This window comes from Castor canadensis, chromosome 12 (assembly GCF_047511655.1).
Source record: "Castor canadensis chromosome 12, mCasCan1.hap1v2, whole genome shotgun sequence".
Lineage (NCBI taxonomy): Eukaryota > Metazoa > Chordata > Mammalia > Rodentia > Castoridae > Castor > Castor canadensis.
The window spans coordinates 7,569,132-7,584,108 of NC_133397.1; the positions used below are offsets into that span (position 1 = coordinate 7,569,132).

The following is a 14,977-nucleotide window of genomic DNA, read 5'->3' on the forward strand; positions in this document are numbered from 1 at the left end:
TTCAAAACATGCAGCCATGTTCTTTTGGATATTTTTCAGTAGTTTAGGGTTTTGGGGGGAAGCATGGCAAACAATATTAGGGGTACATGAAGACACTTTTATAAAACAGAAAAACCCACCCAGAAAATTGGGGACCTGAACAGTTGACAGGAGAGCTATAAATCCAACTGGCTGTTCCTTGCAAAGCTCATCACAAGCTAGACTTTCAGTCCTAGAAAGTACTACCCTTAGGACTATGAAGGGCCATATTAACCCAAACTGTTTGCATGTATGTACAACTCTCCTGTTTGTGAAAAGCTCTGTGTAACACCTGGAAACACCCACATTTTGGATGACATGCATCTCCTTTGCCTTTACTTGAAGGCAAAAAAATGTGTTCCAGTTGTCCTGGCAGACAGCTGGCAAATGCCTCTTTATAGTCGGGATCATTACAGTGTATCTAGCTGTATTTTCTGTTTTTCTGCACCACAGGTCAAAGAATATTTAAAGATCAAAAAAAGCTAAAATCTGAAAGCCTCAAAATAAGCCAAATTCACCTTACCTCTTCAAAAAGAAAAGGGCTTAACCACATAGCACAGCCTATAAGGAAGCTCAAACACATGACCAGCATCTGCTGTTAAGTCACTTCCTCATTCCTCCCAGATCTTCACAAAATACTATGCTGTGATTTGAGGTCAATTCTATAAAAATATTCTGTGCATGTAAGCCAGAGCTAAGGCCATGGATCCCTACACTAGCACTCTGTCTCTTTGCTGTCCACACGGTTCTGACGCTGTAGCTTGAAGGAGGCAGCTTTTTCGCTCCTGGTAACTGGGTGGTCCGTGAGATCCTCAAAGGACTTTGCGGCTGTGCTGCTGTTGGGGAAGGGGTCCTTCTCAAAGCCATCCTCATCCACATGTGAGTCTGTACTAGGGTCTTCCTGGATGGTGTCCATTCTCTGGTGGTCTAGCTTTGGAGCCGCAGACACTGGTGGCAACAAGGGGGCTGGTTGCAGGCGGCCAGGGGTCTGGGGTGCAGGAAAGGGCTTGATAATGCGAACTGATGCTGAATCCATGCTGCTTAGCATTTCAACGTTCTGGAAAAACGTGGTTCAATGGATAGAAATTAAAAAGCAAATCAGAGGTCCTCAAGCTCCAACTTACTACCAAGTAGCCCTGTGCTGTGGATGGAAACTATGATCCCTGGTGTTGAGCAAAGTGCTAGGTGAGGCTTAACATGAGTTCAGATACTTCCAATTTCTACAACTTGCCATTTGAGGACCCCAAAGAGAACTCAAGCAAATGAAGATCAGTGACATGATAGGATCTCCAAACAGCTCATTAATGCACTGCTTAGTTACTCCTTCCAGCTGTGGGATAGGGAGCATGGGCGCCTCTCCTGACTCTCCATCCATCCAACTATTGCAAGTATGTCACCATCATTGTCAAAGAGCATCCACTCTAACATAGTCCCTTCCTGCTGCAACAGGACCTCCCACCAGCCCGACAGGGCTCAGCTGTGAACGCTGAGAGCTCCTCCTGGGTCTCAGCAAGGCCTTTGCTTAATGGGGTATCAGCATGCAACAGGAAACTTTTTCTTCCATCTGGTATACTTACACTTGGATTGAACAGAGACAGAGATTCATACTGCTTATCTAATTTCTTATCCTAGAAAGAAATGAATAGTAAGTAAAAAGGCCATTCTTACTGAAAAAATTCAGCAAATAAGTACTCTTTCCTCTGCCTACTACTAAAATTATGACGAACTTAGAACTTGAATTATAGAAAGTGGCAGCAGGGGGACTGACAGTGGCTCAGTGCTAGAGCACTTGCCCAGTGCACTTGAGGTCCTGGGTTCCATCCTAGCACCAGAAAAAAAAAAAAAAGAAAAAGATAAAACTATCACCAGATTTACTAGAAGAAAATGCACTTTTTACACAGCTGTACACTTGTGCCACCAGACTGAAATGTTTGCTTTGCGATAATACTGGTATTAATATAGAAAGAGGCAGGATTTAAGTTCTATTTTTCTGAGCGGTTTCTTGCCCTGTGGGAAAGAGACTAACAAGGGTTAAGACTCTGCTAAGAAAAAGTTTTATCTTTTCCAAAGATTTTGGCTAAGAGTTACTTAAGATTAGTGACTTACCACACAGTGGACAAGAATGCTAAAGGGAATCCAAAATATCAAGGAGAAAACCAGGACAGATCCAACGATGTTGTCTGCTAAAAACTTCCCTGTGAGCAATTCCAAACAGTGAGCATCCTGATCGACAACGTTACAAATATACAATGAACTGCTATTGAGTGTTATGTATAGACACTGCTGCTGAAGCAGTACCGAGAGTGGTGTCTGCCTCCCGCACCAAACCAGCCCATTTATCACACCACACCCTGTTATACGAGCAGTCCTGGTGTGTTTGGGGATGAGGAGACTGCAGTGTTCTACCTGTCCCCTGGACAACTGTGCCAACAGACCAGACAAAAGAATGCCTCTTCTGGTAATGACTAAAGAAGACAATGTTTTTCACCTCTGAATATCTCTTTCTAGTCTAATAAACCACTTTGCTACTCTGAAAATAAAGAAATAAAAATAGAAGGCAATGCTTTTAGCTACCTACAGTGGTGCACACCTGTGATCCTGCTACTTGGTAGGCAGAGACAGAATCAACTCAAGTTGGTTTGTTTTTTTTTGTTGGTGGGACTAGGGTTTGAATTCAGGGCTTTGTGCTTGTAAGGAGGAACTCAAGTTTGACTGCAAAGTTAGTAAGACCCTATCTCAAAAATAAAATACAACGGGGCTAGAGGTGTGGTTCAAGTGGTAGAGCACTTGACTAGCGTGCATGAGGTTCTTAGAGAAAGGAAATGTTTTTATTAGCTAGATACCATTTTTTGACTAAACTCTACATCAGGAACTCCTGAGAACATACATCCCTTGCTTCTTCAAAATCTGAGGCTCACTTGTAAATAACTCTTACATCAAACCGGACTCAGATTCACAGTCTACAGGACTGAACCATGCCCCTTTTTACTAAGTATTTTCCTCTGCATCACAGGGACAGACCTATAGTGAGCCTTCCGTCCTAGTCAACAAAGTTGTTTCATAACAAAGTGGTGACTATTTCCATTCTTGGGGGGGGGTGGAGTGGGGGAACACATGGGGATTAAAGTCAGGGCCTCACACTTGCCAGGCATGCACTCTACTTGAACTACAGTCCAATCTTTTCACTTCTTTGTTTTTCAGATAGGGTCTCATGCTTTTGCCTGGGCCAGCCTCAGACTGCCGTCCTCCTGTCTCCCAGGTAGTTGGGATTATAGGCATGTACACTATGCCTAGCTTGTTTTTGAGATACAATTTTTCTGTCTCTGGCTCTTGAGTAGCTGGGATTACAGGCCTACTCCACTATGCCTGGTCCACTACTGCAGAATTAGAGCACAAAATCTGGAAGAACAGTTTCCTGTCATCCTAGAAATCAAGTCAGTTCAAGATAAGCAATACTTACCAAAAGTATTGATGCTCAACTGATCAATGAAATCCCAAAATCGCTCAATTACGTCCTGTACTCGTTTCTCACACTTGCCCTATCAGAAGAAAACATTTGGCATTATCGCTGACAACAATGCCTTTAGAAGGGACGTGGCTGTATGAAAACAGGCGTGTAAAGGGCTTCATTAATGTCACCCAGGGGCACAGGGTACTGGCTTCAGTGCAATGAGCACCAAGGAAGTAGTGTGAACTGTCACTCGTCCTTCCATAATTAATCCCTTTTTTGGTTTAGTTTTAATTTTGGGACAGGGCCTCTTATGTATCCCAGGCTGACTTGAATTCTCAATCCTCCTGCCTCAGCCTCCCAAAGGCTTGGATTCCAAGTGTGCATCACCATGCCTGACCCATGACTAGTCCAGTTTTATAAGTGACCTTAGAATCACCAGGGAAAAAACTAAAACTAATTTGCTAATGATGGCTACTCCATTTTAGATGGTGTTAATCACACACACAACAGGCAACGCAACCAGCCTAGAGGTAATTATATTGTAAGTACTTGATTTCACAAATGGAAGGCAATCCAAACACAAACGCTGTTACAGCTTTCTATCACTGTTTGCTTTTATTGGATTTTAAAGCATGTATGAGGATTATTTAAGAGGAATTGGCAATATGCCTCAGGTCACTGGAGCTCTGACTCTCCATGGCAGGGGTCTCTGAGCTCAGAGATTGGGAAGACCTGGACAGGGGACTTTATGATAAAGTTAGCTGGTTTCAGGCAGTGGTGGGTCCTAATTTCTTGTTTCTCTAGGTTGTAGAATTGACTAAGACTGAAAATTACTTGAGGTGACTCTAAAGCAGGTGCTGAGTGAGTAGGAAAGACCAAGTCTGCTTCATTTCCTAAGTCGGACTCTGATTCTCTACAGCAGCACAAATCCATTCATGCAGAATGACAGGAGAGGGTTTTAAGGTCACCAAAAAGACTGTATGTAAATAAATAACTCACATTCATGTCACAAAATCCTACTGTACAGGGCTTCCCTTTTCTCAAAAATAAGTTCTTTTGTTCAGCATCAACGTAAGGTGCACACCGGCCAGAAAGGTCCCTGCAGCACACCTTGCATGAGTTGTCAGTTTCTGAAACAGAAAAGTACACTGACGATGGGGTCCTCTGCCACCACTTCCTCACCTTCCTCTCTGATCACACTTCCCAACAAAAGAAACTGCATTTTTTTATTTCAAAAGCCAACACTAGGCGGCATGGCTCAAGTTTTACAGTTCCTGCCTACCAAGCATAAGGCCCTAAGTTCAAAGTCCAGGACCACCAAAAAAAAAAACCCCTAAATTATAAATGTAAACAAAACAAAAACAAAAACACCTAACACTCCCTCGGGCTGGGAGAGTTGATCAGTGGTAGAGTCCTCACCTAGCATGCATGAGGCTCTGAACACCATCCTCAGTATGGGGCAGGGTAGGCGTGGAGGGAATAGAAGTTGACACTGCCATATCTATCCCCTAACAGTTCCTGAGTTCATACTCCTTAGATCTCACATTTACAGAGGCCCTGAGGTTAAAAACATTTTACACAGAAAAGTCCAAAGTACTTTTTCTGCTCAAATCCTGCATCATGTTCTTCTAAGTGTGTCCCTACCCTGCTGATTTCAAATTTCAATCCTTGGCCTCTCAGTTTAAAGTAGATGACTCCACTTCCTGCTTCCCTCCTCCGTGGCTTGATTCTCACCACTACCCTGAGCAGCAATGAGTCGTTGACACATCAAGCCTTCACAAGGAGGGGCTGGCAAACAAAGATCATGTTTTCTCCTGCTGAGGAACTCAGTGCAAAACTGCTCACCATTGCACGCACAGGACTCCAGTTGCTGCTCCCTCTCACAGAAAGGGATGCATTTTCCATCCTTACACTTGCCAAGATCCAAGCACACTGTGTCATCTTCCGCATTTCCTGGTGGGGGGCACTCACTGCTATTCCCTAGAGGCAAAGGTCAATTAACTTATGAATCACAGGTCCACAACAGCTGCAACAGGCTGTTTCACAAAAGTGAGCACTTGGCAAGTGGTAAGGGCTAAGTGGTTGCTTCCATCTGAAGGAAACAATCCCGTTTTCCAAATGCACTCATTTATATTTGAGTCACAGTATTCCAAGAGAAGCAATGAAAACACATACCTGTGCAGTATGAAACGCCTTTGCAGGTAGCATTAATGGCTTCCTGACACTTCTTCTGGGAGGTCTCAAACTGGCAATTTTTACAGCAAGGGCTGTTTCTATCACTGTGGAAGAGCAGATAGGGACAATTCAATTCCAAGCCCCACATCAAATATTATGGTTGTCTTACAGTGACCTGAAGATAAAGGGAAGAGGCCCTGGCTGAGTCACCCTTCCTGCATAGTCTGGTTTCCCTGGAGCTACAGCCACCTGTCCCTTCCTAATGTGGGAAAGGTAACCTCAATGCCATGCTTTAGTAGGAAACAATAAGTATACAGAGTGATAAATCACCTTTTCAATACCTCAGTGTCTTTGGTTTTCATTAACTTAATGCAATAATTAAAAGAACCTTAAAAAAAAAAAAAGTTAGGGCCCAGGAAATCAATGGTTGAGAAACTAGGTGGCCTAAGCCCCACTCCCTATCAGTATTTAGTGTAAACATGCACTATACATAGTTAGATCTCAATTATTCACCATGGACTAAAATTTCTTCCTATGCCAAGCACTGGTCTATGGGGAAGACATAAAATGGAAATACAGGTATCTTCTAATTCATAACCTGCTTTCTCCATATTTACTTATATCATTAAACAGTACTCCACAAGATTCTATTGTATAGATATATGATAACTGCTTGGATTCCAGGACTGTCATTTTGTTTGCTCCTAATATTTTGCTATCTTAAAAGGATGCAGCCATAAACAGCCTTGTTATCTTTCTTATACACTTGTTTCCTTTAAAAAGATTCTTTGAGCTGTGGAATTTCTGTATCAGAGAACATGTAAGGTCAAGGATTCTTTTGGACTGAAGGTCACAGCATTTTCCATAAAGCATTTGCACACACATGCACACTTCAAACCCCTCCATTTTCAATCTTCAGTTATTCAGACCCTCATTTATACCAACCTCCGAACTTACTATGAGAGGATTTCTCACCTGCACTGTACACCTGGTTTTAACGTGCAGTCACTGTTGCAGCAAGTGTCATTGTTCAGATACATGATACCAGGGTCACACTCCTCTCCTTCATCTACCCTGGAGTTCCCACACACCTTGTTGCTGCGTTCTTGAAAACACTCCTGGGCCTTACTTTCAATGGTCTTATAAATGGACTGTTTACTGCAGTTTGAAAACATCTTAAGAGAAAAAAGGCCACAAGAGCCCAAAATAACACAATGAATATTTATTTCCACGTAGTATTTGTGCTTCTGTAGACACCAATTCTTAACGTAAAAATCACCATCAGGCCAGGCACTGGTGGTTCACACCTGTAATCCTAGCTACTAAGGAGGCAGAGATCAGGAAGCCAGCCAGAGCAAATAATTTGCAAGACCCTATCTCAAAGACACCCAACACAAAAAATGGCTGGCAGAATAGTTCAAGTGGTAAAGCACCTACCTAGCAAGCATGAGGCTGTGAGTTCAAACCCCAACATCAACAAAAAAAAAATCACCATGAAAGTCACCCTGGAGCTATGTCAAGGCAATGGCAGTCACCTCCAAATGTCATTGACGTGAAATTGAATCTTTCCCTCAAATAGCATGCTAAATACCTGTGTGATCCTGGTTAAAGACCTAAAATTCTTCACATGAAGGCAAGTGATAGTATGAGACCAAACCTCTCAGCCAGTCCTATCAAGGGGACACACAGTCTAGTAGAATGGGGAGCTCATGAATTCTGTTGAGTCTCAAGTCCACCTCTCAGGCATGCCACTGCTATGGTGGCATGAGAATCATGCAGACAAGAGGGTCTGTTTCTGGTTTACATTCTTCCCTTTGCCTGGCCCATTGTGTCTGAAGTTTTTAAATATTTGAGCTTAACCTATTTAACAGATTACTAAGCTTCATTATACTCAGTCTATTTAAAAAATCAAATTGCAAGTTTCTTCCTAAACATTTTCATTAATCAGTATTTTAAGTTTCTCTTGGTTTTTTCTATAGTTGACCAGCATCCAAAAAGAAGCCTCTACTCTAGCTTTCCAGCATGGAGGACAGATCTACCAAAATGGAGCCTTGTAAGTTTGGGAATCTTACCACAATCTCTAAAACTGTGCCCCTTCTCCAGACCACCTGAAATCATTGAGAAAGGGGCACGGGGCTTGTGGAGGCTGAGTGTGGCTCTTTCTTGGGGCAGATCTCCACAGCTGTCTGCAGAAACTAAATGGCTCTGGTGAGCTTCTAATCTGTTTCCACAGTGAAGATACTGCAGGGATCTGGTTATCCCCATGTGGGCGATAAGCAGCTGGTACTTAGGTAGGGTTTATCCATCAATACTACAGATCCATGAGATCAACTTAATCAGTTCACTTTCAAGTGAATTAAAATTCACAGGAAATAGATAAAAATACCTCTTCATTAGTAGAGCAGCTGTACTCCATGGATAGTGCTGAGGAAATGGACCAATTCTCAACCAGGAATTTCTACCCACATAGCGTAAAGACCCAGCCTTCTGTTTGCATCCTCATTTTACAGCTTCCTCTTCACTTCAGTGAACTTTCCTAGGAGATAACCCTTAGCCTCCCATGTTTCTTTACTAATGTCACCTGTGTCACCCCTCCCAGCTGCTGATCTTCTTTAGCCCATCTGGTGGGAGGCAGAGCTGTCCAGGTGAAAAAAACACCTCATTTCTACCTTGTATCCTTCTCATCTAGTTAAAATATTTTTATTAAGGAATTCGTCTGAAACACAGATAAGAAGATGCATGTGACATCTTTGTACAAGAGGAGTGCTACTTGGGAAAACCAGAGTGTAGAAAATACACTAAATATTATGTGCTCAGAACAAAATAAATAAACGGTTCTTCACTGATAACCCAGCAGTTCCAGAAAAACACAGATCTGCTCAGACTCCACTCTCATTAGCAAGTTCTTACAAGGCCACTTAAGAGCCCTTCGGGGAGTTCCACTTTGCAAGAAATTGCAGCAGGAAGAAATAGCAATATGCATGTTCCCTTGAGGGAGACTCTGCAAAGTAAATTCCCCCTCCCCCTCACAAAGTGCTGACACCACACCATCTTCATAACCAGGAAGGAAGACCCCTCCTGCCAATTCTTTTGGGGTACTGTCCAATACGGTCACTACTAGACATATGTGGCTATTTAGTTTTTTTTTCCTAGTCACATATTTTACATTTCTCATAACAGAAATGTCCAAGCATCTACTAAGTAGACCAAATGGTATCATGAACGCCCACATGCCTCTCGCTGGCTTCCACAATGACCAACTCATGACTTAACAGATTCTCTGTGTCCTTAACTTCTGCTTCTACACTGTCTTTGTTGTTTATTTGCTTTGAACACCTTTACAAAGGCACATTTTACATATGACAAAGCTTATCCATTTCATGTGTACAAGGTAGTAACTTCCAGTAACTTTACCAAGAAGTAAAACCATCACTATATTCAGTTTTAGAACATTCCCATTCTTTCAGTAAGGTTCTTCATGTTCCTTTATCCTTTTATAGTTAATGTCTATTCCCACTTCCAAACACAGGCAAACACTGTAAAATTTAAATTTTAGTTCTTAGTCTGGCATGGGCTAGTACTCGGAAGGCTGAGACGAGAGTATTATAGTTGAGGCCAATCTGGACTAAATAATGAGACCCTGTTTCAAAAAAACAAAAATAAACAAGTATATACATAGATACATAACATAAAATCCAGTTCCTCAGTCTCTAGCCACATTTCAATTGCTCATCCATGGAGTATAGTAAGTTTAGATATTCCCATCATTTCAGAAAGTTGTGTCAGAGAGGATTAACTATAATGTGCATGATTAAAAATGAAGAGGATAACTGGGTGTGACTCAGTGGAAGAACTCATGCTTAACATGCAGGAGATCCAGAGTTCAAACCCCAGCACCAAAATAAACACAAGAAACCCCAGTGACTTCCCATAATTTTGGGGCTGGAGGTATGGCTTAAGAGGCCAAGTTCCTGCCTAACAAACTGAAAGCCCTAAGTTCAAACTCTGTATTGTCAATAAATTAAACAAAAGAAAAGAAAAAAGAGACAGTCCCTGAAAAAAGAGGAAAAATCAACAAAGCAGGATGATTTGGAAGAGTGGGCAAAAAGGAGCAGGAAAATGTCCTTAATGTCTTAAAGGCAAAAGTTGCCAAGCAGAGTTAAAATAAATGTAGCATGCAAAGCAAGAGAGGAAGAGTCTGTTACACACAGAAACCAAATAAAATGAGATGCTTCCAAACCCCATGACCACGAGAGAGAGAGAGAGAGAGAGAGAGAGAGAGAGAGAGAGAGAGAGAGAGAGAGAGAGAGTGAGAGAGAAAACGAACACGAACAGGCGATGTAACATTCAGAGATCACAAGAAGAGCAGAGGCAGAGAGTGGTAAGGACAAACAAGTCACCCTGTTTTTTCTCCCCTGCTCAAAATCAACTTGTTCACAGTCGAGCTCAAAACAAAAGTCAGGCAAACACTTCACCATCCTTTCCCGTTCAGACTGGCTCTTAATTTAGGCCCTTCCCACCAGGTCTCTTTAACTTGTCAACAAAATAAAACAAATGGTTTAATACCAAATAAAATGAAAACACCATACATCTACTAATACAACTTTTAGTTCAGACTGAGTTGACAGTCTAAAGTTAATTGTCCTAAAGTTTCTAAAACTGTTTACAATGTCCCAAATCAACCAGCATAATCATCCCTTGTATCTTGCAACCATGAACTCAAGTAACCACAGACTGAAAATATTAGAGAAAAAATGTTTCTATACATGTACAGACTTTTCTTGTCATTGTTCCCTAAACAATGCAGTGTAGTGCTGTTCACATAGCACTTACACTATTATTAGGGTAAGTGATCTACAGATGATTAAAATGTACAGGAGGACACAGGTAGGTCATGTGAACGTATAACACCATCTTGCCTAAGGGGACGTGAGCATGTGCAAGTCCCTTGGTATCCCAGGGTAGGCAGTCCTAGAACAATCTCCCATAGACACCACGGGACAGCCTTATACTCTACCAGAATTCAATTACTAATTATGTAGGCACTCCTACTAGGCACTGGAGACAAAACCTTGAATAAGATAGACAAGGGCCTTTCTCATAGGGTCTTATAATATGTCAAACTATATGTTTTATTGCAAAAGCTTATGAAAACATGCAAATTGTGAAGTGCTACCAAGTTAAAATGAGTAGTAAATTGTAAATAAAATAACAGGTAATTTTTACCATAAAGCATAAGCCATATAACCTGGAAGCTAGGACTCTGAAAAAAGTCATTCAAATTAGTAATTTTTTTTTTCTTTTTGGCAGTACTGGGGTTTGAACTTGAGGCCTCACACTTGCTAGGCAGGCACTCTACCACGTGAATCACCCCACCAGCCCTACTATTACTTTTTACAGCCCAGATTTTACATGTGATTAACCCTGATAAAACACTCCAAAAGATGGCTTTATCCAGGCTCATGTGGGCCATGCTTCACTCTCAAACATACAACTAAATTTCAAGGTACTTTGTAACTGGTTGGTCCATCTCTAGGAATGGAATACTTTCTTGACTTCCCATTCTGATAACACCACACAGCCTCCTCCTTTCCTACCCACATAAAAATCTCTGAAACATACATACCTTATTGTTTTCGTGATCGCCACTCACAGCTATGGGATACATGACGTATTTCCCTCCCTGGTCCTCATTCGGGGCACACTCTGCTAGACCATCCGGATCATGTTCTGCTCCGAAATTGTGTCCCAATTCATGAGTAGTAACCAGGTCAGCTTCCTTAAGGACCATGAAAAGAAAACATTTAACCATCAGCAACTTTGCCAAAATAACTACAACTGGACTATGATTTCTTCTAGCAATTATAGAAATTCAACAGAATGAGTAGGATAATCTTTAATGCTCTTAAACAGTATTATAAGGATTAATTTAAATCAACTTAAGAAAATATAACTGCTGGATGTGTGGCTCAAGCAGTAGAGCACCTGCCTCGCAAGCATGAAGCCCTGAGTTCAAATCTCACTACCACAAAAAAAGAAGAAGATAGAACTTACAGGATGTACTGAAACATTCACAACAAAACAAACACTGGCCATTCCTACCTACCACACACTGTGTATTGCTGATAAACAGCCATAGTTGGAGGTCTCCCCGACATCCCCATCCCAATCCATTTTAGTCACACTTCTGCCAAAACCTAAACAGAAAGGGAGTGGGAGGGAAGACAACTGAGGAACTAACACAGTGTTTCTCACTGTCTGGGGGAGTGAGTTCCTGTCCAGTAACAATCTGAATGGCCTAGAGGATTTGGTTTACTAGAATCCAGTTTTAGGCCACACTTAAATCAATCAAGTCACTAGATTCTATATGAATACTATATAATAACAAATTAAAGTAGCAATTTACCTGAATAAAATAACAAACTTAAGAGTCCTGATTTTGGGAAAAATCACTATATAGAACCTGAAAGATTATTTTGTAGGTCATTTTTCTACACAAGAAGATTCCCAATTCTACATTTATAATAAAATGGCAGGAAAAAAATGGATTTTTAACAAAAAGCACTCAAACCCCAAAAGTGTGATGTTTCTAACTGTAGAAATTCATCAGTGGATTTGCTAATGGGCTGATACTAAAAACTTTTAAGGCAAATATATCTTACACTGTAAGTTATCTTACAAGAGAAAAATTCTGGAACACGGAGGAAAATCTGTCATGAACAGAAACATAAAGATGTTGTAACACAAGTGCAAAGCCCTGAGTTCAAACCTCAGTCCCACCAAATAATAAATTCAATAAATAAATAGCAATTTTAAGATGTTGTGAGTGGGGGGAAGGTAGCCTAAACAATGTATATACACGTGAGTAAATGTAAAAATGATATAAAAAATGTCCCACAAAAAGATTAAGAAGTACCACAAGAAAAAATAATTTTGGATATTAAAGGTTCCCAAAAATTTAGGGGCTTTTTCTTCTCTCATACCACTTTACAATATTTTTAGTCACCCCAAGTCCACAGTTTACATTAGGGTTAACTCAATGGTACATTTTATAGATTCTAGTAAATGCATGTCTTTTTTTTTTTTTTAACTTTTTCAGATGGGATCTTGCTGTTACCTGGGCTAGCCCTGAACTCCTAGGATCAAGAGAGCTTCCAGCCTCAACCTCCCTAGAGCTGAGACTACAGAAGTATGCCACTGTGCCCAGCTTGCAAAATGTCATATATTTGCTGCTAAAGTATTTTCACTTTTCTAAAAATCCTCTACTGGACTAGGGGAATATCTCTGTGGTAGAGTGTTTGCCTAGCTTAAGTAAGATCATAGGTTCAAGCCCTAAAACCAACCTGGGGAAGGAATAGGCCAATCTTCTTACTCTTCAATATTCATTTTTCTTTCTCTGTTCCTTTTCTTCTTCTTTTTTTTTGAACTTAGGGCTTCACACTTGCTAGGCAGGCGCTCTACTACCTGAGCCACTGTGCCAGCCACTTTTTGTGATGGGTTTTGTTGAGATAAGAGTCTCACAAACTATTTTTTGCCAGGGCTGGCGATCCTCCTGATCTCTGCCTCCAGAGTACCTAGAGTTGCAGGCACAAGCCACCAGCACCCAGCTCTGTTCTTTCTACTCTTAATTCTTCAAACCTTCTGAAATGCTTCACTTTCCTTTTCATGGTGGGAAGGAAGGGCTGTTAATTCTGTAACTAACTTTTCAGAAGGTTTGGGAAGATGGAGGGATTTTCAGTACAGCAGCACACCAGGCCCTTATTTAATGAATGTTCCAACCTCCCATGTGACTTACTTTTCTTTCATTCACCAGTAGACCTACCTTTCTACCAATACTTGAATTGACCAATGCTTTTAACTTTTTATTTTCAGAGTAGAACCAATTAATGTCATGCTACCAGTACAAAAATGTACACTGCATTTGCTTCTATTCCTTCATGAATCAGGCAAGAGAGAAAAAGACATAGTCCACCCAGGAAAAGGAACAAGAGATAAGACAACAACTAATAATATATGTAAATAAAAGGGGGGGGGGGGCTGGGGTCATGGCTCAAGTAGTAGAGTGCCTGCCTAGCAAATATAAGGTGCTGAGTTCAAACCCCAGTGCCACAAAAAATTTTTTTAAAACATATAAAAATAAATAAATAAATGTTTGGAAGATGAAAAAAAGTACATTTGTTAGAGAGGACAAATAAATTTTGCAACCATAAAAAGAAACTATTACAAGGACTACAAACCAAGCATTGTAGCACATGCCTATAATCCTTGCACTCAATTAGCTGAGGCAGGAAGACTACAAGTTCAAAGCCAGCCTGGACTACAAGACCTTGTCTCAGAAAACAAAAACAAACAAAAAAAGAAAACGGCTGGGGGTTGGTTCAAGTTGTACAATGCCTCTCTAACAAGATTGAGGCCTTGAGTTCAAACCCCAGTAATGACAATAAAAGAAAAAAGTAAAAGGTCTACAGAGCAAAAGGGCTACTGAAACAAACAAAAAAATGTCAGTAGGAATGAAAAATTCAAAAGAAAGGCTGAAGACAGAATTAAGGATATCATCTAGAAAACAGAACAAGATGACAACAAATGGAAAATGGGAGAAAACATTAGGGAAAACCAGGTGATCACTCTAGGAGATCAAATATCTGATTAGCTGATTTCCAAACAGAACAGAAAAAGAAGACAACTGGGCTCTACCTATAGACCCACCTACTCAGAAGTCTGAGGCAGAAGGATCACTTGAGCCAAAGAGTTTGAGATCAGTCTGTACAGCATAATGAGAAAAGAAATAAAAAGACAAAAACTTAGCAAACAAATGATAAAGAATATTTATGATTTTTAAGACTATCATAGATATATGATGGCATAGCCTATAATCTCAGCACTTGGGAGACTGAGACAGAAAGAGCTGGTCTATATATTATACAGAGGCCCTGTCTCAAAAAAATTTTTTTTTGCGTAAAACACCAAGTATCTAGAACTATGGGCTCAGGAATCACCTGGCCAGCACAGTGGAAAAAAAGATACAAATGCCAATTATATCCTCAAAGTCAACCTATCAGTACATTAGATACTAACATTTCGTACCAATATCTATTTTCCCTTTCTTTCTAACTTAAAGCTCTAACTTTGCTCTGGACAGCAACATACTCAGCTAAAATAAGCCACCTCCCTACCCTGGAAGTATCTTTGTGCTATAGGCATTCACGTGACCTACTTCCATTCAGAGAGGTTTTAGCAGAAGTCAGAAAAACTTCTAAAAAGGACAGACTAGGCTCACTATGATCTCTTCTTCCTCCTTCCTCTAATGCAAAAGAAAATCATCTTGTGACTATG

General features: G+C 40.7%; 1 protein-coding gene across 3 annotated transcripts in view; it reads right to left on the reverse strand.

Annotated features, from left to right (window-relative positions):
- Positions 1-310: 310 nt before the first annotated feature.
- Adam17 (ADAM metallopeptidase domain 17) overlaps positions 311-14,977 on the reverse strand; it is a 45,689-nt gene continuing 31,022 nt past the window's right edge. For all 3 annotated transcript variants that reach the window (XM_074049136.1, XM_074049138.1, XM_074049139.1), the window contains 9 exons: positions 11,271-11,423; positions 6,620-6,819; positions 5,645-5,748; positions 5,315-5,449; positions 4,469-4,599; positions 3,479-3,557; positions 2,125-2,213; positions 1,596-1,646; positions 311-1,075 (listed from right to left, as the gene is read on the reverse strand). In XM_074049136.1, the coding sequence (XP_073905237.1) occupies positions 734-1,075; positions 1,596-1,646; positions 2,125-2,213; positions 3,479-3,557; positions 4,469-4,599; positions 5,315-5,449; positions 5,645-5,748; positions 6,620-6,819; positions 11,271-11,423 (1,284 nt within the window). In that variant the 3' untranslated portion in view covers positions 311-733. The remainder of the gene's footprint in view (positions 1,076-1,595; positions 1,647-2,124; positions 2,214-3,478; positions 3,558-4,468; positions 4,600-5,314; positions 5,450-5,644; positions 5,749-6,619; positions 6,820-11,270; positions 11,424-14,977) is intronic.